The sequence below is a fragment of the Leptonychotes weddellii genome, chromosome 5 (genome assembly GCF_054177405.1).
Source record: "Leptonychotes weddellii isolate Sample4059 chromosome 5, ASM5417740v2, whole genome shotgun sequence".
Taxonomy (NCBI): domain Eukaryota; kingdom Metazoa; phylum Chordata; class Mammalia; order Carnivora; family Phocidae; genus Leptonychotes; species Leptonychotes weddellii.
In genome coordinates this window covers 20,417,540-20,444,566 of record NC_138373.1, presented here as the reverse complement: position 1 = coordinate 20,444,566, position 27,027 = coordinate 20,417,540, and the positions used below count along the sequence as shown (strand labels likewise).

At 40.2% G+C, this 27,027-nt stretch overlaps 2 protein-coding genes across 2 annotated transcripts in view; both read left to right on the top strand.

Annotated features, from left to right (window-relative positions):
* MOSMO (modulator of smoothened) overlaps positions 1 to 10,502 on the top strand; it is a 54,280-nt gene extending 43,778 nt beyond the window's left edge. Inside the window, exons 2-3 of the mRNA XM_031033572.2 lie at positions 2,211 to 2,423; positions 7,322 to 10,502. Coding sequence (XP_030889432.2) covers positions 2,211 to 2,423; positions 7,322 to 7,506 — 398 coding nt within the window. The 3' untranslated portion in view covers positions 7,507 to 10,502. The remainder of the gene's footprint in view (positions 1 to 2,210; positions 2,424 to 7,321) is intronic.
* Positions 10,503 to 11,086: 584 nt separating this feature from the next.
* Positions 11,087 to 27,027, top strand: part of VWA3A (von Willebrand factor A domain containing 3A) — a 64,797-nt gene continuing 48,856 nt past the window's right edge. The window contains exons 1-4 of the mRNA XM_081819872.1: positions 11,087 to 12,791; positions 14,273 to 14,470; positions 24,525 to 24,612; positions 24,900 to 25,023. Of these exons, the coding sequence (XP_081675998.1) occupies positions 24,551 to 24,612; positions 24,900 to 25,023 (186 nt within the window). The 5' untranslated portion in view covers positions 11,087 to 12,791; positions 14,273 to 14,470; positions 24,525 to 24,550. The remainder of the gene's footprint in view (positions 12,792 to 14,272; positions 14,471 to 24,524; positions 24,613 to 24,899; positions 25,024 to 27,027) is intronic.

The window sequence follows — 27,027 nt, the reverse complement described above, 5'->3', positions numbered from 1 at the left end:
ATTTATTTGACAGAGAGAGACACAGTGAGAGGAGGATCACAAGCAGGGGGAGGGGGAGAGGGAGAAACAGGCTTCCCGCGGAGCAGGGAGCCCGATGCGGGGCTCGATCCCAGGACCCTGGGATCATGACCTGAGCCGAAGGCAGACGCTTAACGACTGAGCCACCCAGGCGCCCCTATAATAAAATGCTTTATCATAATTAGACACCCTCTGTCCCCCAAGTTTTCTTTTCAAGGAAACTTTTTAGTGTTTCAATTTAAAAACAATTATTCAGTTCACCCCTACCCTTTGCTTTCTCTGGTTCAAGCAATTACTATTTTTTTTTTTTTACTATGATAATTTTAAGATTGGCAATTAAGTGTCAAAACTTTGAACTGATTTACTTTTCTTCGACCTACTAAGTCACTGAGCTCCAAGCAGCAGCTAGAAAGAGGGATAGTGTGTGGCATTATTATGAAGGTTTGCTCACTTTCTGTTCCCCTCCAAACCCCCATCTGCCTCCATCCTGCCAGAGATGATCCTACAGTTATAATGCTGTTTGCACCTTTGCGGAGATCACAAGATGGACCTAATTATTGGATGATTTGAGAGAAAAGGGTACTCTTTGAGTACTCTTCTTCTTCCATTCAACCAAAAGAGTCAGAATTAGCATTAGAGGGGGAGAGTTTTGAGAGAACTGATCTTTTGCTTCATTTTCCTTGAACACATTGCTTTGTTTCTAAAAGTGTATCAATGGCAAAACTCAGGTTGCAGGAGAGCCCCCTACCTCCAGCAGCCCCACCTACCCACACATACATCTGTATACACACATCCAGCTCTGCTGTCTGCTCCCACCAAGGCAGCTTCCCGAAATGCCTCTCATCGGAATTTTACTGACTGTCCTCAAAAAAGGCACTTGTTTGTGCAAGTGCTGTGATTTTGAGGTTAATGTCTTTTCGTTGTTGGTGTTGTCATTATTTTTGTTCAAACTGAGAAAATAATTAGGACTAAAAAAAAATGCAGAAATCTGTTATGTTCCAGAAATTTCTTACGTTTTAGGCAACAGTGTTCCCATTTGCAGTTGCTCTTTTTCACCCAAAAGTAACGTTTTAATTGTTCTTAATGGGGAAGAGAATAAAATAAGTATTTTCACCGTATCTAGTTTTCTGTAAATTAATTCACCCCAAATCTGATAGAGGGGTTCCTTGGGTTTGACATAAGAACATGTTTATGTGAAAATAGCACCTGATGTTTTACAAAAATCACCATCATGTTATTTAAATGGGAGAGGGGGCATTTGAAAAATTACCACTAATGCCTTTATGCTTTTCTGCTGAAGCATGCTAGTAATGGTTTAGCAATCTGAACACTTGTGCATTGCACAGAAATTGTTGAACTTACCACAAGGAGGAACCTACTAGTTTTCCCAACATATTCTTGAATTTAATGGAAGTGTTTATACTATAATATTCTTAGGTCTTTTTTTTAGATTTTACTTATTTATTTTAGAGAGAGAGTTCGCAAGCGGGGGGAGGAGCAGAGGGAGAGGGAGAGAGAGAATCTCAACCAGACTCCGTGCTGAGTATGGAGCCCAACATGGGGCTCATTCCCAGGACCCTGAGATCATGACCTGAGCCGAAACCAAGAGTCTGACACTTAACCAACCGAGCCACCAAGGTGCCCCTATTCTTAGGCCTTTTAACTTTAATAAAATATATTCGTTCTAATACTTAATCCGTTATTTAATTTTATCTATATATTATGACTAGACATATTTCAAGTTTGTCTTCAGATTCCTGAAAAGTGTTTTTCTTCTCATCCAAAATCAAATAATATGCAGTAAGTCTTGGATCTGAGAATAGAAAAGTTCCAGGTCTTTCGGCTAGTATGTAAGCTCAGCAAGACCAGGAGCCTCATCTGTCCTGTTCATAGTTATTTCCCTGGAGCCCAGAACATTGCCTGATACAAGTACTCAGAAAAGTATTTGTTTAATGAATGACTGAAAGAACTGTGTTTGTGGTTTTTGCGAGTTTTTTTTAAGTTCACTTTGTATGTTAAGTATGACTACATTGTGAACTACAATGGAATGCTGAATCGTGAGACTCAGTGGAATTAAATGCCTGAGTGACCTACACAGAAATAAGATTTAAGGACTACAGCGGTGTTGGTGGGGGATATTCCTTGGGAATGCCAAACCCACTAAAATACTCCCACCTTTTGCATCTCCCCAGGAGCACTCACTGTGGGCCTCGTGCGACAGTGTCAAACAATCCATGGACGAGACCGGACGTGCATCCCACCTCGGCTTCCCCCAGAGTGGGTCACCACACTGTTTTTTATCATCATGGGAATCATTTCATTGACTGTCACATGTGGTTTGCTGGTGGCTTCCCACTGGCGGAGAGAAGCTACAAAATATGCTCGATGGATAGCATTCACTGGAAGTAAGTAACCTGTGCTTACTAAATTTGTCTAGAAGGCGTGCACAGTGGTATTTTAATGAAGATATCAAGAATCAGTCATAAGGACTCCATAATCATCAAAGAGCACCACTTGCTGTGGCCGTCATATAGACTCTGCACAGTCCCATCAGTTCTTCAGAATTCTCACCACAAGACCAAGACATCCAAAACCTTAATTGCTTTGTATGAAATGCTATTTTAATGAATTTTATTTTTGCTCACATTGTGACATAAGCGTTCCAGGTCTGTGGGCTCAGAGCTATCACTAACTTGAGTCTTTTACTCTTCTTGAAAGTATTGGTATCCTCTACCAAATAAAGGTAAATCTAGAAGAAAATGTACAGAAATATAAATTAGATTAAGGTGGTGATTTGCTTTTTAATATCATTAATTTTGAGTTTCTACTGTGAGTTGTGTGACCATTGAAAAAACCAACACATTTGGTTGTTTAATAGTTATTTATCAACATTTCATACTCCATTAAGCTATGCCCCAGGGTATGATACATATTATACATTCTCTTGTACTCTACAAAATTGGTTTAATTTCCCAGCACATCAGGGGCTTTTCCCAAGTTAAAAGCAGCAAAAATGCACAAAGGAAAGATATTTCTGTAATTTTGTTTTCTTGCTTCTTTCTCTCTAAAGCAATTTTGTCCCCACCCAGGGGATATTTGTCAATGGCTGGAAACATTTTTTATTGTCACAGCTAAGGAGATCTTACTGGCATCTTGAGGAGAGGCCAGGGATAATGGCAAAACATCCTACAAATGCAAAGGACAGCTCCCCACAACAAAGACTTATCAGGCCCAAAGTGGCAATAGGGCCCTCTTGAGAAACTTTGCTCTAAAGAACAGGATAACAATACTCATGCCAAATACCATGGGATTTAACTTCTAATTCAATGCCTTATAATTATATCAAGTTTGCATAAAAGTGAATATTATAACATGGCTTACTTTCACTTGATATTTTCATTTAGAACTTGTATGGTAGGGGTAAGGCATAATCCCATGAATCCCTATTAATGTTAAAGCTCAGTTTATCCTTAAAGACCATAAGATAGGGATATTAGTTCATGAGTCTCAGTTTCTCCCTATCTCTCTGTGAAACTCTTTAATGTATATGTTTCTGGGTCTGTTTTATTTCTGTCTATACATCTCCCTTAATTTTAAAATTTAGATCAAGTTGACTTTGACTAAAAAAGTCTTCTCCATTCTTGTTAAGAAATGTGAAACAAACAGACCTCCTGAGACCATTCTTTTCTGAGTAGTAGGGTCCACAGGCAGTTGTGGAGACAGTGCTGCTAAATTAATTGATGAAGAATTTAAAGAGAATCTTTACTCACAGATAACAATTATCCAGATAGAATTCATTCTTTAAGGAGTAAAATAAAGTCAAAGTAAGAGGATTTAGTTTCTGGATTTAGTTAACATTTGGGAACGCATATGCTCTGAATACCAAAGATCTAAAATATAATTGAATAGTAACACTAGTTTAGGATGAGTCAAAGAAAGCATTGAAATGCTATGTGAGCCTTTGGTTCTTGCCACCCAATAAATAGAAGGAACGAGGGTTATTTTGTTTTTCATTTCCTTTCAACAGATATTTAAATATATGTAGCTACCTCCAAATGTAATGTGTTTTTCCTTTATTTTTAAAAAAATTTAAAATAATAACTTCTAAAAATAATATGTGCATATGATACATAATTCAAAGCTTAGGAAAGGGTCATCAAGTGAAAAGTAAGTCTCGTGTGTGGCTCCATCACCTAGCTATGCAATACCTCTTTGCTGGAAGCAACCATTGTTAAGAGTTTCTGGGATTTCTTACCAGAGGTGTCTTATGCATAGAAACATATATGTATATGTGTGAATGTTCTATGAATATATATTCTATTTATACTATTCTGTACCTTGGTTTTTTAGCTCAACAGTATACTTGTAGTTAATGTCATCTAAGTAAGCATAGGGTGGGCTGCATTACTCTTCTCAGCTGCCTTAAATACGTTGGTTTTTGTCTTTTGTTTTTTTAAGATTTTTTTTTATTTATTTGACAGAGAGAGAGAGACAGTGAGAGAGGGAACACAAGCAGGGGGAGTAAGAGAGGGAGAAGCAGGCTCCCTGCTGAGCAGGGAGCCCGATGCGGGGCTCTATCCCAGGACCCTGGGATCATGACCTGAGCCGAAGGCAGACACTTAATGACTGAGCCACCCAGGCACCCCTAAATACATTGTTTTTGTTACCAGAGCTAGTCCACTAGGGTGGCAGTCCTGAGAGGGATTTAGGTCCCCCTGGTATTTCCATTCAGCCTTTGAAAATATACTTTATTTCTACTGTATGTATTTCTATTCCTCTTAAACTGTAGTTCTGGTAAAAATGTCAGGGTAACATTTTCTCATAGGTTTACACAGTGGGGGACTCTCTCAGAGGAGAGTCACACGTGATGCAGCCTGCCTGTGGGGGCAAGGGTAACAAAGATGTGTCTTTTTTTTTCAAGTCTGACCCTTATCCTTAACTCTGCCACTGTAATTTACATTCTCATTCCCCAGTAAACTCAATATCTGACTCTTACCATCGAGAAATCTGTGCCATGGAAGATAGGAAGTGAGGTCTTTATAGGCTTATTTAGGATCCAAAATTTAATTGTCAAAAGTTGATAGATATTATCAGCATTAATAATATTTTAAGATCTAAAGTAACCTCACAGGTCCCAATAGCTTGAAAGAAAACTCATCCACTTACATTAAATCTTCCCAGAAGTATAGAGAACCTAACTCTTGCGATTAAAAACCAGGATTAGATCAAATAGGAGTTTACTGCTTCCTTAGTATTTGATTCAGCTTTTCCTAACTAATTTGGAAAGCATCTAATTCTTGTAAAAAATTAAACTCTACTTTAAATATAATCATTAAATGATTACTCCATTATGAAAGATAGATTTTTATTTTACAATAGAAAGTAGAAAAAGATAGGAATGAAGTTGGCACATTAATTAACAGAATAAACAATTGTAATATCTTCATATCTCTAAAGCACTTCTAAATTATCTGTGTTTCTTGAGATTAGATGAGTCAACATTAAGAAACAAATTGTTTTTAAAGCAATAACTTTATCCCATTGTTTTTCTGTTAGATTGTGTATAGCTGCTTAGATTACGGTTTCATTTTACTTACCAAACCATATTAAGGCATAAGAACTGTTAGAAATTGGTGGCAGATAACACGAATAAGTGGGCTTTGGCAGCACTAATAGTCTTTTACTGCTGACTGTACAACAGAAAGGCCAAAAGATCTAATACTTAAAATCTGAATTTTTCATTTGTTCTGTAGTAGGCACCTGAAAGAATCCAAATTCACTGATGTAACATTATTTGATGTGGTCATTGGCCCAAAATGAAGTAGGCTGTCTGTATAAGATAATCCATCTAGGTGGTGCAAAGCAAACAAGAATGCTGATGTGTTCTGTAAACCAATGTATTAAGAAAATGTTACTTTTTAATAACCTTGGATATTACCCTGGAGGTATTTCTTCAGAAAAAGATTCCTAATTGGCTTTTTAAGGACACTCCTATTAAATTTGTTGACTGATTAACACAAAAATAATTTAGGACAAGTGTCAGCTGCTATGTTTATCCAGGACTTTGTCTGTATTCTTGGGAATATGTTTAACTCGGAAGAAGTTTCTCATTCAGTTGATAATGGAAAGCTTCACCCCTTCACATGCAGTGAGTATAGTAACCTGTCTTTACATTACACTGAAGAAACGTTTCTGCCTCCAAAGAAATTTGAAGGACTATGAACATTTGACCAATGTGCTTTTAAAAAGCATAAAATATTCTCTTGGAAAAGCTAGCCTATCAATGGGTAATTTGTGTTCACTAGGAAGAGTGTTTCTTTGGTAGCCCAGGGGCACAAGCTCTTCACTGAGACAGAGAGGACTGTGGAATTCTACCCAGATGCTGGGATTGCTGATACCTTTCTAGAAACATTTTAGCAAATAATACATTTCATTGTGTTTGTATACAAAACGCAAAGAAGCCCCCCCACCCCATTTTAACCTGTGTACTCAGAAAACCTGAGAGAGATTTTATTTTTTTCTAACATTGTCCATGATGAGAGAGAACCACTCTGACAGTTTACTAATCATCTCAGAAGCCTGAGGTTCTTTCCACTAAGTGATTTTAAATCAGAGTAAGATAAATAGTACTATGTTTGTACCTTTTCTCCAATTCCTTCTAATACCAACTGAGAGGAACAGAGAATTGGCAGAATAATAACTGATAATAGTAATATGCAACATTTATTCAGCACTTACTATCAACCTGGCACCGTGCCAGGGACTTGACATTGTTTTTTTTTTATCCTTCTGGTATTTACCCCATTTTTAGAAGGGAACCAGAAGCCTAAGATTGCACAGCTAATAAGTAGTGGAGCCAGAACATAGCCCCTCTCTGATTCTAGCTCAAGCCCTTAATCACTACTTTAAGTGGTCAAGTATAGTTTATGCAAACACCTGAAACTAATATAATACTGTGTTAAATATACTGGAATTAAAATTTTTTAATTAAAAGTTTTAAAAAGAATAGTTTATATAAGCACTTGGTAGGTTTGGACCCCTTTCTTAATTCGGATATTCAAAATCATCCTAACACTTATATAAAAGGCTAGCCCAGCTTTTACTATATTTAATTGTTAGGCTTTGGGGATATTATGTGATCTGTAGAAGATGTAAATCTTTTGACAAGTGGTCAATGTTTTAACAGGTTTGACCATGTTATCAATCCACAACCCTTCTTATAAACTTCCTTTGTGCCAAATTTTCATTGTTTTCTTAATCACCAAACCATGTTACTAATGTTGTGTTTTGGTTTGTTTTACAGTGATCCTTTTCTGTATGGCTGCCCTAATATTTCCGATAGGATTTTACATCAATGAAGTCGGAGGTCAACCTTATAAATTACCCAACAACACAGTAGTTGGGTCATCATATGTACTTTTTGTCTTATCAATTTTCTTTACAATAGTAGGACTTCTATTTGCTGGCAAAGTTTGTTTACCAGGCTGATGAATGTCTAAATTGCTCAACTCTTTTATTATTTTTTATTTTATTTTATTTTTTTATTTTTGGAGGGGGGAGGACAAAGGCAAGGCATCTAAGTAGTTCTCTCATAGGAAGATGCTTAGATGAAATTGATGCTGAAAAGGAAAAAAATAATGCTTTGATTTGTTCTCACTATGCACTTTGGATTTAAAAACAAAACAAACAAACAAACAAAAATGAGAGCCTTTTCCATAACCAAATACAGACAATATTGACTAAATCTCCTGAGCATATTCAGGCAGTCAGGTCTGCACTGTGATAGCAACCTAGTGAAGGAGAATGCTTTATACTGAAAAGCATGTGGCCCTTTGTGACTCTGTTGTTCCGTTTTTAACGTCTAATGATTAATTGAGGGGAAAAGAAGTCTAAGTATTTATGAATCATGGTGGACCAGAGGGTTACAAGAGAAGTTCATGTGGGGCTGGCCTCACCTAAGAAATTAGTGTTCACAGCTTCCTTGTAATGATATGAGCCTTTGGCACCAGAATGATTTGCTGTTGCATTACTACACCAAGAAGCCAATAGATCAAAACTTGTTTGCTAAAATGTCTGTAAAAATCCTGAAATTCCCTATTCTCTGTGTACAAAACAAAACAAAAAAATCAAACACTAAGAAACATGTTGTTGGGGGTGGGTGGGTGGGGGAAATATTCCTTATATTTATATAAATATATATATAATATATATATTTTGCTGATGCAGTATACAGTGTGTATATATGTGTGTGTGTGTATGTGTGTGTAAATTTATATACACACACATGCAAACAGTTCCTGGAAGAGAACTCTGAATGCTTTGCTAGCAAAACACTGTGGTGTGCAAACCTAGAACTCAATAGAAAAAAAAGCCATTTATCTGAAGGCTGCATAGTGGAGAGAGTCTTCAGTTTACCTCATTCTTTGTAGCAGCCCTTGATTTTAACAGGTTTTTGTAATAGGTACAAATAATCCCATACCTTTCTAGGTCCAATTTTAAGTTAAGCTAAAATTCTTTGTAGGGTTAATTTATTTGTATATGATAGTAGAAGGTAAGATCATGTAAAACCTTATAATTTGGGGAATCTGACACTATTTAAATTATTGGCAACTGTCGTCTGTTGTACAGAGGTTCTCTTTTTCTACTGGCTCAGTCTGTTACATGAATAATGCATTTTCTATGTTTAAGCACACAACTTTACATAAATACAAAGTTCACTAGTAATACCAATTTATAATATTTTGGCTATCTACAACACTAACTGCACTCTGCTATAAAAACTAAATTTATGTTCTTTTCATCTGTAAGCATTATTAATACATCTCCTTTATCAGAAACCTGAGCAATACAATATTTTCTTTATATGCTATATGCCTTTGTTTGCTAAAAGCTAACATTTTTGCATTTACTTTAAAGGGCTGTACTAAACCCACAGCTTTACATTTTTTCCTAGAAGAAGCATTGCCGCTAACGCTCGAATCTACAAACAGTTTTAAAATACAGTATTTCTCTTCTCCACGTTTCCATGCTTTCATATCAGTGCTTAGTCGTTTTTCCAGATGAACACTATAGATAATCTCTTGTTTGAAATGTGGGGCAGGAGACTCTTTCTTGGCGATGGAGCTGTTTTTCTTCTTTCTAGTGAAACCGGCAACCCAAATGTCCCAGTAGAGTTAGAGTCCCATGTAGTACATGCTTCACACAAACAGAAATGAATGCACTGTTTTTTTGAAAGCTCAATTATAAATTATAAAATGATTACTTCAGAAATGGGGCTGCCTCCTCAGATAGTCAAAGTATAAAATGGAGGAGCCTGATGTGTTTCACACTGGCTTGTTTGACATTCATATATCTTACTGTTAATTCAGCAGTATTTTATTGTGAAAGAAAACCCCAGTGTTTCAGCTCACTCAGGAGTCAGGTAAGAGGTGAACCACCACTGTGGTGCATTCCTTGAGTGTTCTGGGGGAATGTCACACTTTTCTTTCCCAGGGTCAAAGAAACCTTTTGGGAAATGACTGAAGGAGACTATTTTTCCCCAAGTATTATGATGTCTAGTTAATTCTGAAAATACCACTGGACGTGTTCTATGGACATTTGGGATTGCAGTTCCCATTGTGATTTGATTGGTCCTCAGTCAAATGGATCACTTTGAAGGAAAGTTTTGGTTGTCACCATTATACCACTGAGATAAAGTGTTAGCAAAGTATGGTTCAAATTAATTTATGATATGACCAAGAGCTTTTCTCTTCCAAAAGATGAATTTTATTGTAAATAGTTTCTCAGAATATTTTTAACTGGATCATGAGCATGGGGAGAGAAAGTTTCTCAGCTGCTAAGAATTTCCCCACTGTTTACTTCTTTCACTTACAGTGGTATTGCGTATAAGATTACAAAATTTAAGGTTTTATTTGTATCTATTACCCAAACCATTAAGTTGTCTTTAATTTCATCATTGTCTTGGAGGTCCAGTGCATAAAGGGCTGCTAGGGGAACATTCCCTCTAACCAGTCAGCACTCTAACCCAGGATTGAGACTGTCCCATCAAGTGGTATGTGAAGTCAAATCTTTGTACTCTTCCAGACCAAACAATGAAATGGATTCATTCATATAAAATCCTATAAATCCTGTAAGTGAAAAGATATACAACTGTCAGCAGTTGCTTTTAAAAAGGTCACTATAATGAGTACTATGTAGTACAATATTAATTTATAGCAGGAAATCATAGCTTGTAAACTGTATATAAAACACTGTTTTATGGTGCAATCATTTGTCAAACTTTTGTCTGTTAATGTTGTTTTTAGAGTGTGCATTCTTCTCATACCTAAGAACATCACTGTAAAATCTGCTGAAAACTATTTATAGGTTTTATTTGCACAAGACTTAAACTAGTTTGAAATTTTTGGAAGCTCCTATTGAACATGCCTAAACATCTGTAAACATGAAAAATCTTCAATTCATTAAAAGCAAACATTTCAGTATGATTCTTTCCAAAGGTAATCCATGTTCTATGTTGTTAATGTGTGTATGTAATTTTTCTGACTCTTCTACTTCTTATCCTATTTTCTCTTCCATTTGTTTTGTTTTTGAAGGATGGCTCCTTTTTTTTTTTTTTAATGTTCTAAATGACCAAAACACTTCATTGGTTTTTACCCTTTTGCCTAAAGCTTTGATATCCCTGCTTGATGTTCTGTGAATCCACTGTTTAATCTCTTTAAGTAAAATAATAGTCCTGGTGACATACAGTCTATTGATTTAGAGGAAAGACCCTGAAAAAGTATTGGAAACTAACTTTAGATATACTCTTAGCTATTATTTCGCATCGTGGGCTTCATGGGAAGAACATGTTGCATTTATTTTGTCTTTATTAAAAGACTACTAGCCACAAGTTACTCCGACTCTAGTAATTGCTTTATCAACCCACTTTGATCTTCTTTTAAAAATTAAATTTACATTCACAGTTCAAAACAGTAAGCTGTCTTTCAGAACTAATTTTTGAAGGATAAAAATATATGAAGGAAAAACATGGCCTGTGTAGGTTGGATTCCTTACACAGGACTTATTAGTTGTATCACCTCAAGAGATTTTAGAGTTTGTGATCAAGGTCTGTATATTACCCCAAATTTTATTAAGAATTGTTTTCTAATTGGTTATAACACTTTTCAATTAATAGTTTCAAAACAAATTGTTAATACAAACTGTATAAAATGAACATAATTTTCTTCACTTGTATTTTTGTTATTGAGCAAGTTTATCAAAATAAATTGTCTACTAAAGAAACTAAAAAGGCTTCTATTGCTTTGAAGTAAGCTTTGATTTTAAAAATTCATTTCAGAAGTTGATTTCTTACAGAGGTTTTACATATTCACACAGTGACACTGCCGTGCCCCTTGGTATTGTTTTGTTTTAGCATCAGGCAGGGAGAAGGTCTCCCTCTTTTCCACTCCCAGCTCCCTCCTTGGGAAGAGATGCCGGTAATATTCCAGAATATGGCCATGTTTACGAATAAGAAGAGTCACTCAGCAATAAAAGACCACATATATGTGGCTCTCTCTCTTCTGCATCATGTTTTTATGAACTGAGAGAGATCCACTGAGCCAAGGCCCTCAAAGCCAGGCATCTTGCCTTTCTCCCTCACATGTAGACCTAAGGCCATTCATCTTTGCTCCAGTCTTATGTTTCTACTTCACTGCAGGCCAAAGGATCTTAGCTTCTAAAATTTTAAAATTTGAGTTGAAGGAGAAGACAGAGACCTTAAGTCTCTAGACTCATCCTTGTGCTCCATCACAGCTTTGCTGTAGCTTTCTCGGGGGGTCTCAGGATTTAGCCCAGCCAAATAATAACTAATAATCAAATTAAGCACCACATTTACCCTTTGCTGCTGTTTCTCCTTTATATGGCCTTTACAGGAACCTTGTGGGGAGTTGGAAGATAAAGATAAAATAGGAATTGGATGTTCTTGAGTTCTGGATCATAAAGGCATCTTATCTTCTTAGGGTGACCAGTCATCCCCATTTGCCTGAGACTGAGGGGTTTCCTGGGACATGAAACTTTCAGTGCTCTTACTAGGAAAATTCCAGGCAAAAGGGATGAGCTGATCACCCTATTTTCACACCATCCAAACCTACACTGATATATAACACAGATGAGAGATATTTGAAGAGTTCTATAAATATTTCTGAAAGGTCAATTGGAAATTTGTAATGGTAGACTTACACAACTTCTAAGAGAGTGGGAGAAAACACTTCCTTCTCTTTGGTAATATCTCACGAAAAAACAGACCAACTTTATTTTTTTTTAAAGATTTTATTTATTTATTTGACAGAGACACAGTGAGAGAGGGAACACAAGCAGGGGGAGTGGGAGAGGGAGAAGCAGGCTTCCCACTGAGCAGGGAGCCCGATGTGGGGCTCGATCCCAGAACCCTGGGATCATGACCTGAGCCGAAGGCAGACGGTTAACCATCTGAGCCACCCAGGCGCCCCCAGACTAACTTTAAAAACAATAATGTGAGGGTGCCTGGCTGGCTCAGTCGGTAGAGCATACAATTCTTGATCTCAAGGTCGTGAGTTCAAGCCCCACGTTGGAGCCAAAAAAAACCCCCACAATAACATGAGTCCAAAGACACCTCATTTTGACTTAGTCTTCCACTAACTCTTTTCTAATCACTGTCTGAGGAGATTATAGGAAAAAACACCCAAGACTGGAAGACTGGGTTCCTCTTACGCAAAGTCAACTCTTCTGGGTCACAGTTACCCAGCAACAAAATAAAAGTAGGTATTTATAAATGGTATCAAAGATAGCATAATGCTGTATTATTTTTTTTAGAGTTTTGGTTCTTTTCCCAGGAGGAGAAAACAATGGGATATTTTCAAGCACATTCAAGTTTTCTGCAATTCAGCCCCAATTCCACGCACAGACTGAGACCACCCAAGATTAAATTTCAAGAAGAGATTTTTCATAAGACTCAGAAGATTTTAGAGCTGGATGAAATCTAAAAGAGCGCATCCAGTGTTTGCATTTTCCAGATGAGGAAATCAAGGCCTCCGAAAAGTAGACTGCCTTTCCCAAAGTCACACAATAGCAGAATACCCAACACAGGAAGAAATGTCTGTGACAGAATGTCCTTGGACAGTTGACCTCAAACAGCTATTCATGTTCTACAGCGTCTGAACCGGACTTCTTCAACTAATCTCCATCTACTCCCAACTAATTTCTACCAAAATAATCTTAACACAAAAGAAAGCATATCATTTCTTTGAGTTCCTCTCATTCCCACTCTACAGAATGAAGTGCAAACTTCTTTAGTATAGCTTCATGATCTGGCTTCAGTCTCTCTTTTCTTTTTACCCACTGCTGTATCTTTTCACCTTCTACAGCCAAACCAGCTAGTCTCCATTCTTGCACTACACCTGCTCCTTGTCTTGGCTGTGACTGCACCACCTCCTCCTCGCAGTTTTCCCTAATCCCTCTCGTATTTGAAACATAACTAATTTTTTTTGCTTTCTCTTTGGTTTATACCTTTGTAATAGAACTTACTTGAGGCGAGTAGACTGCCTGGATTCAAATCTCCATTCCAAAATACTCGCTGTGTGACCCTTGATAAATCACCTAGCCTCTGTGAGCCTTGTTTTTTTCACCTGTAGAATGGGGTTAACAGTACCTATGTCATAGGGTTATTGTTGGTTTAAACGAGAAAGCATGGGAAGTGCCTGGCTCATAGAAAGCATTCAAATGTTAGTTGCTGCAGTTCTTTTTTTTTTTTTTTAAAAGATTTTATTTATTTATTTGACAGAGACACAGCGAGAGAGGGAACACAAGCAGGGGGAGTGGGAGAGGGAGAAGCAGGCTTCCCACTGAGGCAGGGAGCCTGATGTGAGACTCGATCCTAGGACCCTGGGATCATGACCTGAGCCGAAGGCAGACGCTCAACGACTGAGCCACCCAGGCACCCCGCTGCAGTTCTTATTAATAAACACCTCCCTATCACTAAATTATAAACTCCTGAATGCAAGGAATGTGGCTTTCTCATTTCCCTTAGAGACCGGGCACATTGCTTTACATGTGAATTGAATTATCATAATTAAATTTGGGGCTAGGTTACAAAGGAAAATTATGAAACTATCTGGGAGACCTAGCCACCTGTCTGCCAGGATTATGTCAGTGAAATTCTTCCAGCCCTTCTAAGTAGATGTGGTTGTTTTATTGGTAAGTATTTGACTGTATAATATGCCAGTTTCATTGACCTCCTTAGGATTCAAGACCTAAGACCTTTACTACTCAAGACCCTTTGTGGACTGAAGAGCCTTTACTACCGAATTCCTAGTGCTCCAATGTTGATACCAATGCAAAGAAGACCAGGATGATGCAAGCACCCAGTTGATCCCGAGAGAACTCTCTGGAGGCCTCTTCAAGCTTTTGGGTTCTCAGCTATCTTGAAGCCGTATATTTGGTATGTTTTGCAAAGACTTAGTTCTGCCAAGATGGTTTTAATTATTTCTGCTAAAAGGAATGGACTCAAGGATTTGATCTCATTGTAGATGCAGTTATCCCCAAGCGGCCATGTTATGGCCCTTTAGTAAATACTGCCATTGTATTTGGTCACTATTAAATCAATCCCTATTATCTGTCAGAGCAAGTCAGTAAAATAAATGCTGTGTCCTGACTCTGGCAATCTTTTCATGTTTAAATATTTAATTTGGTTGTCTTAGACAATTCAAGTATTTTCTTAAATAAATTTTAAAAACTCATTCTTTTACATTGCTTTGTTCTCTGTGGCAAAATGCAAATGCAGTTGAAGAACCAATCAAAGAAAATCCTTTCCATTATGCATAATAAATTGCTCTAGGGGAAAAATAATCCATGTATCTAAGAAAGCTTTTAAGTACCTCATATTTTACTAATGTCGTTAGTTGCAGAGTGGACTCCTACTGCAATGTCACCCCCACTCACACACACCATTCTTAGCACTTTACCTCATTTCTGCTGTTTCAGGGTCATCAATAACTTTTTCTTGTCCTAAGTGCTGTTGTGGAGAAGGAAGTTACCATAACCCTAAACTGGGGCAAAGGAATTTTTTTGTTTTTTTACAGTAACATGTCTGTAAAATTAAAAGGGGGAATATAGGAAATTAAAAATCCCCCCTCAACCCACCTTCCAGAAATTACCACTATTAACAGTGTATTAGGTTTCTTGCAGATATATTGCTGTATTTACAATATATGTATATCGTGTATATATATATCCTGTTCAGCTTTAACAAAAGCAAGATCATATTCTACATGCCTGCCACTACTTTCTTTTTTACTTTATGATGGCAATCTTTCTGTCAGTAAATATAAGTCTTCTGCATTTTTAGTGGCTGTAGAGCGTGTGTGTGTGTGTGTGTGTCCTCCCTTGTTGATGTTCATTTAGATAGTTTCCAAGTTTTTTGCTCTGACAAATAATGCTGCTTGAACTTAGGCCTTAGATAACAGGAACTTCTCACATACCATGATAACCTGACATTCTAACTGAAGCGTATCAACTACCCTATGAAAGGCAGTACATATATTTTAAAATATTGTGGTTAAGAAACAGTGGCATTCAATAAGAGTTTGGAGAAGGAAACTAATATTAAATTCATGCTATGTGTTTTTCCATATGTCACCTTAATTCTCCTCCTGAGGTGAAGTGGAGGTGGTATCTTATAGACCAGAAAACCATGCATCGAAAGGGAAATAACTTACCCAAGGATCAGTAACTAGTAATGTTGAATCTGGGTTTCAAACCTAGGTTCTTTGACTTCAAAATCAAGGACTACTTCTGTCCTGGCTAGTGTGAAGGAAATAAAAATAGCTTGTCCCAGTTGCATGATTTCTTGGCTCAGGCACGAGCAGCTGAATCTATGGTTTGCTTCTTCTGGATGTGGAATGCAAGCAACCATAAAAGGTAGTCCTGCTTAGAAACAACCTATAAATATTATATATTTTGTTGGGGAGAAAAGTATGTAAGTTATTGAGCTGTTTGTGTTCAATCTTCCATCATTCCTCTCTCATTGTCAAGTTTTCTGCTATCCTGCTACATGGTAACTTCACTGATTGCTAAACTAGATGATGTCACCCCTTGATTTTACTGGGAACCTTTTGGGAATTGAGCACCCAGGGAAATTTCCCCAAACAGGCTATATCTTGTCCCCTCTGTAGGACTTAAAAAATCAATTAACTAGATCCCTTTTACCTTGTTGATAGGAAATCTACTGGCTACTGGGTTACCCTAGGGTTGTGCAGAAGTCCATGGTTCAAACATTAGAAAGCCCCCTCTAGTCATTTGTCATCTGTCTACACTTATCACTGCTGAGACATCAACTATTCCAGTCTGAATAGTGCAGTAGTTCTGTGTCCATCCCACGCTTGGGGCATGGTGATGAAGTTTGTTGAGCTGGGAAGACTTTCTCCCTGGACTGAGGACGCATTCCTCTTAGGTCTTGCCATCTCAAAGTGTTGCCACCAAGCACTGAGCAGGCCCTTACTCCTTCTGATTTTCAGATACCTGATTTCTTGACCTCTGTCTCTTTCTTCTCCCCTTTGTCTTCCCTCAGAAGCATGTTTGCCTAGTACCCGTGTCCCTGTCTTTGGTTCAAACAAAACAAACCCAGCTTTTTTCAAGGGGCTGATTGCACCCTCTGGCTCCCAGACTGGATGCAGAAGCCAGGTCTGGCCTATCAGAGCCACAGTGATTTTTTCAGAAATGAATGGATCATATGACCAAGCCAAGCCTGGGCCTTTCCTGGAGCTCCTTGGGAAAGAGGTGCTCTTATTTTAGGGTTGCTAAATTGGGGAGGGAGGGGAACTGAGTGCTGCTGGTGTCCAAGTTTGCCAACCACTCATGAAGAGCCTGCTTAAGAAAAAAGCCATCACAGAAGAAAGGAGCTGAAAAATGGAGACAGATTTCTGTCAACATCATATTAGCCTTGGATCAAGCCATGTCCAAAGCCAATTTTTCTGTTGTTTGAGCAAATAAATTCCCTCTTTTCCTTAAGCCAGTTTGAGTTGGGTTTGTCTCTTTTAACTGAAAGAATCTTGATACACTCACACTTCTCCTCTTGACATTAAACACATCCTTCACCTCCCATGCTTTGGCACGTCACTTTAATCTTTCAGTTAGCTTAGGATTTTACAAAAAAGAAAGAAATGTTGATTTCAGGCTACTTTTCAACCCAACAAAAAGCACCTGCTACTGGCTTGAAATGGGGGAAAGAAAAAAAACACAAGTTAATATCTAAAAATCTAAATATCTATCTAAAAAAATATGTAGCACAACAATACTGTCTTACTCTGGGCTGCTATCACAAAATACTGCAGACTAGGTGGCTTATGAAACACAAATCTGATTAGATGTTAAGTAGACTTACTGTGGTATCATTTTTGCAATATATACATCTATCGAATTATAGTATACACATGAAACTAATATAATGTTATATGTCATATCTCAGTTAAAAAAAAAAAGAAACCAAAGAGGGTTTTATTTTTTTTTCTTAAGATTTTATTTATTTATTTGACAGAGAGAGAGAGAGCGAGAGCAGGAACACAAGCAGGGGGAGTGGGAGAGGGAGAAGCAGGCTTCCCCCCAAGCAGGGAGCCCAATGTGGGACTCGATCCCAGGACCCTGGGATCATGACCTGAGCCGAAGGCAGACGCTTAACGACTGAGCCACCCAGGCAGCCCCAAAGGGGGTTTTAAATGCTGAAGACAAAATCATCAAAGTCACCACTATCTGCTTATTCCAACACAGGAGGATTATAGACTAAATATGGCACAACACTACAGTATTTATCAACAAGTTAAAAGAGCTTTGGAATTCATTTTTTTCCCCAGATTTGAAAAAAATCAATGGGGTACTTATGAGCTTGCTGTGAACTGAAGAAAAAACTTTGTTTTTAGGGTCTATACTTTTAAAATAAAGCCCCTAGATTCATACATTTTACTTTTTGTGTCTTCATCTTACAGAAATAAAATCTCAGAGTGCACAAAGATGTAAAACAGTGTTCATTGCAACATCGCTTTAAAAAAATTTATTTCTCACAATTCTGGAGGCTGGAAATCCAAGATCAGGGTACCAGCATGGTCGGGTAAGGGTCCTCTTCTGGGTTGCAGACTTCTTTTATTCTCACAGGATAGAGCTAGGGGCTCTGTCCTCCTTTATGAGAGCACTAATTGCATTCATGAGGACTCTCCTCATGACCTAACTGCCTCCTATAGGCCCCACCTCCTAATACCATCACTTTAGGGAGTAAGTTTCCAACATATGAATTTTCCGGAGGGGTAAGGGTGGGGACACACAAACATTCAGACCATAGCAAATGGTCATTTAAGGAGAAAAACATAACAAATCTAAGTGTGTAATGGAATGTCAAAGTACATGAAGCAAAAATAGAATTAATGGAAGAATTAGGAAATCACACAATCAATATATCTTGGGCAAGGGGACCAGGCTACAGCTCTTAAATAAAGACCAGAGGTGAGCTGACCCTGATCAGGTCCAAGAACCTAAGGTCAGAAACACAAATTCCTATTGTGGGCTCTAATTCCTTGTGTGGGGCCCAAATGAGCTACAAACTGTCTGAGAAGAGCTGAGAAAGATGGTATCCATATATAGCTTTCCTCTTGCCTGGTCATACAGGCTGAAAGCCTTATTCTGCTTTATCCATTTGGCACAAATACACCCAGAACATGTGTATCATGTAAGCTCAAATAGAAAAAAGCAATAACAATGACTTTTCAATGTTGGGGTTTACTTCTTGTAAAATGTTTAGACCCTGTGTATCCAGGAGCCAAGGAAACTGTGAAAGTATAAAACTACCTGTCTTGGGCCCTCATGTCTTCCAAAATGGTGTCTCAAAGCTAGCCAGCCCTGTCTACCCAGGATTTCCAGTAGGATGGACACAAGGACCCTCACCCCTTGTTCACAGAGTAGCCATTTGTTGGTTGTTCTCAGCCTCTCGTAACTCTTCCTTTTTCTGACTTCCTTACCTCTCTCTGATCTCCCTCCTCTCCTGCCTTGTTGGTTTTGACGAAACGCCCTCCCAAATGCCACCGTCAACCCATGACTCCTGCCCACAGTGACTGGTGGTAGGTAAGCAGTTTCTATTTTGAGGGGTTTTGTTGTTTCTGATGTGGCCTATAGGAGCCACTGCTAGGGTCAACATTGGAAGAGGTTCTCCGCCATATGATGATTACCACAAGGAGCACATGTTCTAAATTATCAAATTAAAGGTCCCGAAAGTGAAGACAGTCATTTGAGAAATTACCTAGATAAACTAAATGGAGGTCCCTTAGCCTTTTACAAGCTGGTTGACATGGGGGTACATCACTTCATCTCTCTTGACTTCCATAAAAGAAGACGTTGAAGAGGGTCCCCCAGCTATGAGCCAAGGGCTGGTTACATCATAATCACCTGGGACCATTGTTAAAGATTCATGTTCCCACACTGTACCACAGTTCTGTATCAGTCTCCCAAATGGGAATGTTATGTGTGTGTCCTTAGCAAACAACCCAGATGATTCCGATGGGCACCTGGGTTTAGGAAGCACGGCAGTAGATGATCTCTTCCGACGCTAAGAGGTCACTGAGCCCGCTGCTGTATTAGCCAGGTTTGGGTGGGGCTGGACCTGGTGGAGGTGAGGGAATGCCAGACCTGCCTCAGGGTGTGTGTTTGCAGGGACCCCAGGGAAACTGAGGAGGAGACAGTTACCAGCTTTCCCGCCTGGCATGGCGCAGGTTCTCTGCTACCTGTCTTCAGTTCCTACTACGGGAAGGTAGCACATACCACGGCTCTACTGGTCCAAACCATAGTTTTCTGCTCATCCAGAGATTCTAGAAATAGAAGTCCAAATCCTGCTTCCAGGCTTTTGTAGGGGTGGAGAAAAGCAGAGTGCCTGGGGAAAGGCTGTTGTCAACAACGAAGTGGTAATGTCTTCCTTGGGGTGAGTTTTCCCCTGTCCCTGCCTCAGGCTGCAGTGGTGCAGTCTGTTACCTTGGAGACCAGCTAACACTTCCTGGCAGGGCGAGTGCCTCTGTTGAGTTGCTTGGAGCTTAGAGGAGGTGGGAACCAGGAAAAGCAGAGTCCTGGGATGACCAGGGGCCCCTCTCCCAAAGATGGAGAAATAAATGGAGAAATGCAGGTGAGAGTGAGTGTCACAGGGTTGGCAGGATGGTAAGAGAGGGTGGGGCACACCCAGACGCCAAGCTCTGGAGCGAGTGTGAAAGAGGTTTAGGGAGCCTGGGCCCGTGGGCCTCTGCTCCCTACATGCCAGGCGCTGTGCTGGGTGCTGGGGGTGCAACCGCAGACAAGGAAGTAGCGGGGCTGCTCCGGATACAACTTGGTATGAGGCAGCCCGGGGGCAGCAATAGGAGGAAATTATTTTCTTCCTGGGGGTTGGAGGGCAGCAAATGGGGTTCAGGAAAGACTTGCTGGGTTTTCTTGTCAAATGAAAAGGGCTAAGGGTGTTTCTAGAAGCAGGTCCAATTTGAACAAAGAAGGGTATGAAATAGTAAGGTGCTTGTAAGTAGGAGTTGCCAGGGACCATAGACGGGTAGGAGGTAAGGAGGAGGAGTCGGCAAGAAACAGGTCCTGAAAAGAACGGTAAACATTGCAAGGAAGGTTCAGCTTGATGATCCACGGCACTGAGGAGTCATGGCAGGTTCTAAACAGGTGGAAAACTCTGCATGTCAGAAAGATCATCCTGGCAGCAGAATGTAAAATGGATTGGATGGGGGCAAGACTTAGATTGTTTGGCCATTCAAAATACAAACCCTGGGGATGGCTTTATCCCGGGTGTTCAGGAGAATCCAGCTATTAGCAAACCAAGAAGTTAGCTGGAGGTTTTCTCTTATCTATCCACTAACCAGGGCTACTACCTTTTGCCCTTTGACCGTGATGCCATCTCCTAGGGGCCAGCCTACATATTCTCTTCTCCAACGTGGCCCAATTTTGTCTAAACTCTAGGTGTGCCCTGAGCGCTCTTACTCAACAAATATTTTTTGAGCAGTTACTAAGTTCCAGGCACTGACTACACAAAAGTCTTCTAGCAGTGACCATAACTAAGTCCCTGCCCTCAGGGATCTTACTCTTAGTGGGTTGATGGGTGGGGGAGAAAGGTGGTAAGTAAGTAAATAATGTAGTACTTCAGATGATAAAACAAACCACATTCTGGAGAAAACAAAGCAGGGTGGAGGGTTACTATTTGAGATGGGGTAATCAAAGAAGCCATCTCTAATGAGGTTTCGTTTGAGCAAAGACGGGAGGGTAAGGGCTGTGTCCAGTTCATCTCTGCCTCCCCAGTACCAGCTCTTTCTAGCACCCAGAAAACATCCTAAAAATGTTTACGGGATGAGTGATCGTTTACATGTCCTATGCCAAAGCGCTTGAAGAAGCAGCACATTCTTCCAACGCTGTTCTGCATTTCTATAGTACTCTGTATTTACAAAGCTCTTTGACATTCTCGGTGTCGGGGTTCAGTCTCTTGATGACTGTGTTGAAGTAGGCAGGGCAGTTACTAGGAACCCCCTTCCATTCTGCAGAAGAAGAAACCCAAGGTCCGGTGCTTTCTAGAACACCACATTGTGCCCTGAGTTTTATGCCAACCACACCCTCCTCCTCCAACAGCCACACCAGTCACCCTAGAATCCAGTCGTGCAGGCCTCTGAATTCATTAGATTGTTAATCACTCACTGAAAAGAGGGAACTGGGACACTGTGGGGCGTCCAGTGTTCACGAGGCATTTCTAGTTCAACAGTCTCTGCCCCTGGTCTCTCAGCCAAGCATCCTGAAGGAAAGCCAGTTGTTTTTTAAACATTTTTTAACATTAACAACATTGCCAGATTATCTTGGTGCTTCCCAAAAAACAAAGCATCCTCTGAGTAAAAGATTAAAGACCCCAGAGAGAAAAGCAAGTTGCACCATCATTAGGCTATTTTATTTAATGATTTCGTAAGAACACACACTCTATTTTTCAAGCTGCAACCTCCGAGTCTCTCACTTGCTGTGTCTTAGCCAATACTTTTTTGGTTGCAAGTAATAGAAACTTAAATGAGCTAACTTAAGCAGAAAGATGGGGGATTATAAGGAACAGGGTTTTTCGTGGAACCCAAGAGCAGAAAGTAAAGGTAGTTCTCACAAATGCCTGAGATCAGCATTTAGATATTCAAGAACCAAGGCAGGGGCGCCTAGGTGGCTCAGTTGGTTAAGTGACTGCCTTCGGCTCAGGTCATGATCCTGGAGTCCCTGGATGGAGTCCCGCATCGGGCTCCCTGCTCGGCAGGGAGTCTGCTTCTCCCTCTGACCCTCCCCCCTCTCATGTGCTCTCTCTCATTCTCTCTCTCTCAAATAAATAAATAAAATCTTAAAAAAAAAAAAAAAAAAAAAAGAACCAAGGCAGTTTCTCAACCTCCTCCTCTCCCTTCACCTCCCCTCCCCCAAATGTGTATCACCTACCAGTTCCTGCTCTGTTGTAACTTACAGTCTAATGGGAGAGAGACACCAATTTTTAAAAATCACACTAAAGAATGTATCATTCTAAATTAAAAGTATTCTGAAAGAAAGGAGCACAGTTCTGTGAGAGTTTACATAACACTAAAGGAACCTGAAATACAGTGGGAGGGTGAAGAACAGTTCCCTGAGAAAGTGACACACTGAAATATCAAGAATGAGTTGAGGGAGGGGGAGGGGATGTTCCGGAGCAAAGACAGCACGTGAAAAGGCCCTGTGGTTAAAGGAACTGCATAACATTCTAAGAATTGAAGGGAGGGGTCGTGGAACACAGAATGGGGAGCAGGGGGGAAGGGGGAAAAGCTGGAGAGGTAGGTAGGCAGCAGCCCAATCATGAAAGACCTCAAATGCCATCCAAAGGATCTTAGTCTTCATCCTAGAAATGAAGGGAAGGCTTTGAATCATTTGAACCAGGAGGGAGAAGAGGGGGTGTGATGTTGGGTTTGTATTTTTAAAAGATCACTCTGGCTTCAGTGAGAACAGACTGGATGGGAAGGGTCTGAGGGAATGTGGGGAGGCCAGTTAGGGTCTACTACAGTTGTCTATGGCAGAGGTGACAGTGGCCTGGACAGAGAATGTCACTGGAGACAGAGATAAGTGGAGAGATTTGAGAGGGGGAAAATTAACAAGAGTAGGTGATGGATTGGATATGGGAAATGAGGTGTCAGGAGTAATTCCCAGGTTTCTGACTCATATAAGTAATGGAGAGTGGCTCTTTTCTCTGAGCTAGGAAACACTGAAAAGAGGATAGGTTTGTAGGGAATATGAATTCAGTGTTGGACATGCTGAGTTTGAGGTACTCCAGATGGAAATATCCAGTGCCGATGAATACAGTCTGCCATCAGAGTGGGAGGTCCAGATTTTTGACGTGCCACTGGGAGTCACTGATGTGTGTACATGGTAGTTGAGGCCATGGACAGGGAAGGATAAGACTGCCTAGGAAAAGAGGATAGAGAAGGGTAGAGAGGGCACAATTCATCCTTGAGGAACACCAACTTAAAATGCTCGGGTAGAGGAGAATGAGTCTGGAAGGGAGACCAGGAAAGAGCCAGCAGAGAGGGAGGAAAAGGGTGGGAGAGAATGGCCCCAGGGGAACCAAGGCAGGGAAGGACCACTTACTCCCCTTTATCTGAAGACAGGCTTTTGCCGCTTCTGAATGTACGTGGTGGCCCCATAGCTCTTAATTCCAAATTCCCAGATGGATCCATCTTGTTCCTGTCCATTGCTGACTTTAAACTGTAAGGAGTAGGCTACAGGGTCCCCCCTTTGAGCGCAGATATCATTCACAAAGAAAAGAATTTAACCTCATCTCAGTATTCCCCCCCCACCCTTAAAATCGTTATGGTCATTCGTTGCCCTCTCCACACAGTCCAGCCCTCACCATACTCTTTAACATGGCCACCTCCTTTCTGTCCTTCATGACGGTCTAAACTCAAGGTCAAGCTTTCAGCTGACCACCTTAGCTAAAACAGATCCCTTTCCTGATAACTGTCCATCGTATCATCCAGTTCACATCCTTCTTAGCACTTGCCACAATTTCTATATAGACTATATTTAATTTTTTTAACATCTGTCTTCCCCCACTCTAGCTCAGTGGTTCTCAGCGGGGGACAACTGTGTCCCTCAGGAGATGTTAGGCCACGTCTAGAGACATTTTTGGTTGTCACAACTTGGGAAACTGGCATCTAGTGAGTGGAGGCCAGGGATGTTGCTAAGCATCCCACAACGCACAGGACAGCCTCCCAACCAAGAATGACCCTGCCCAAAATGTCAAAAATGCTAAAGTTGAGAAGCCTCTGTTCCCTTGTTCGCCATCATATCCTCAGCACCTCGCACAAAGCCTGATACCTAGGAGGTGTTCGATAAGCATTAGTGAATGAACGACAGAAGAGTTGAGATAACTATAGATACCCCCAAAGCTGTTGTCTCTATGCTGCATTTATCTTTCTCTTTTCTGGTGTTCCTTTTCTCCCTAGGAAAATAAGCGTTGTGTGTTTTTATAATGGCTACACATACTAGTCCTGTCTGCCATGGCCAAGATAATATGTTTCTGGAAGATCATTGGTAAGCATCCTCTCTGATTTTTCAAATGAAGACAACAGCAAAAACTTGAGGGGGGAGATGCCTGCCTCAAAGCGAGACTGGATAAATGGTCATGGCATCATCTTATGCCCGAGGACTTCCATTTTCTCACTACCAAAACGGTAGAATAAAATGTCTTAAGAACCTGGGGTCCACCTTTTATCAGAACTCTACAGGACCTCTTCCCAGTTGGCTCTGGAGACCCTGGCAATGTGGAGGCAAGGTCTAGTGCTGGGACACTGATCATCCACTCACTGTGTGTTTTGTAGTGTGAGGAGAAACAATGACAGAGATCCAAAGAAGAAGTTGGACCAGAAGGACATCCATGGACTTGGCCAAAACCCAGACAATGGACTACTGGTTACACATGTTAACCAGACACAAGACTTACTGGTAAATACAACAGTGCTTTAACTGAGTCACAGTGCTTACAAATCATAGTCAGGGAATGCAGAATGTGTTAAACTCTGGGTGTTTCTTTTTTTTTTTTTTTAAGATTTTATTTTATTTATTTTTATTTTTATTTTTTTAAAAGATTTTATTTATTTATATGACAGAGAGAGAGATAGCGAGAGAGGGAACACAAGCAGGGGGAGTGGGAGAGGGAGAAGCAGGCTTCCCGCCGATCAGGGAGCCCGATGCGGGGCTCGATCCCAGGACTCTGGGATCACGACCTGAGCCGAAGGCAGACGCTTAACGACTGAGCCACCCAGGCGCCCCAAGATTTTATTTATTTATGAGAGAGAAAATGTGTCTGAGAGAGAGAGCATGAGCGGGGGATGTGGGGGCAGAGGGAGAAGCAGACTCCCCGCTGAGCAAGGATCCTGACCCGGGGCTCCATCCCCGGTTGTAATCCCTGAGATTACAACCTGAGCCAAAGCCAGACACTTAAGGGACTGAGCCACCCAGGCACCCCACTCTGGGTATTTCTTTCTTCACGTAGGCTCTCGGGATAGAAAACGATTAGTTAAACATTCATCTCTAATCCTCTGCCTTTAGAAATGACAGGAATCCCTATGCTGTTTATATAAATTTTATAGCCTTCTTGGCTGTATCATTAAACATTCAGGAGTATATGAAGACTGTCTGTGTTACCAAAGCCTGAAGACTAGGGAATGTAAATTCTAAAATTTCCCTTTCTGAGATTTGTCTTTCTTTTAGGGTTCCCTAAAACCTAGATCCAAAAATCAGTTTCAGGAAGTGCTATCAGAGCAAGAGCATCGCGGCAAGAGAATTAACTTCTAGAATAACTACAACTGTGGTTTTAGGCTGACTCTCAATGTGTCAGTGAGCTGTTTTCTTTCCCACGATGGTGGGTGGGTGGTCTAGAACTCAGAATTCATTCTACCATAGAAACTATTGTGATCAGGAGTAGTTAGGGGCAAGCCTGGCCTATAATCACCCACCTAATCTACGTGAGAGTTTAAAGATGGTATCTTTGAGATGACAATCTGTCAAAAACAATACAGTTTTAATGCTGGCAATCAAACAATCAGGAAAATGGTCCTGTTTTACTTTCCTCAAGTATTGGCACTAATAGGAAAGTAATTTTAATTAAAAGAAAATGAGGAAATCTCAATAGTCTTGAGATTCTGGGGGATTCTTTCAATGATTTCAGATTTGATAATATGAGTCTTCACTTCATCTAATTTCATATCAAATACGTGACTTCCCAGATGGACAAGGACCACTCGGACCCTTATTAGCCACAGCTGGGACCTCCTCTCCCTCACAAATGAATAGCAGTGGGAAAGAGAGAAAGGACTGTCCCAACACAAAGATCTTCCTACTCTCCATGTGAAGCACATATTTTAGTATGTAATCAGTATGCCCTACAGTCAAAATGTATGATGTCTGTGAGTTAATGGTGGACCTTCAAATATTAATCATACAAAACCCATGTGCTAAAACACGATGGATCATTTAAAATGCAAGTAAAACGGAAGAAAGGTGAATTATCAGTCTAAGGGGTTATCAACCAGGGAGTCGGTTGAGTCCTGAAAGGTGAAGAGAGTGACATCTAGTGTTCATATGATGTAAAGCAGCGTTTCCCTAAGTGCCAGATGGGGACCATGCATACTAGGGGGTGTTGTTTAAGGGCAGACCATGAATTAGCATAAAACCGTATGAGAAAATTATCTTTTTAGTCAGTTCCCCCTCAATCCTTCATGAGGATAGCCACAGTTTGGCACTAACGTGAGCTATGCAGCTTGGGTTTGAATCCCAGCCGTACCACTTACTAGCGTGACTTTGGGAAAATTACTTAAATTCTCTGTGCCTGTTTCCTTGTCAGTAAAATGGGGTAATGACCGAAACGATTTTGTAGAATTAAATGAGTTAATATATGGCCAGTGCTTGACACGTAATAAATGCTATTTAAATGTTTGCTCCATTAGT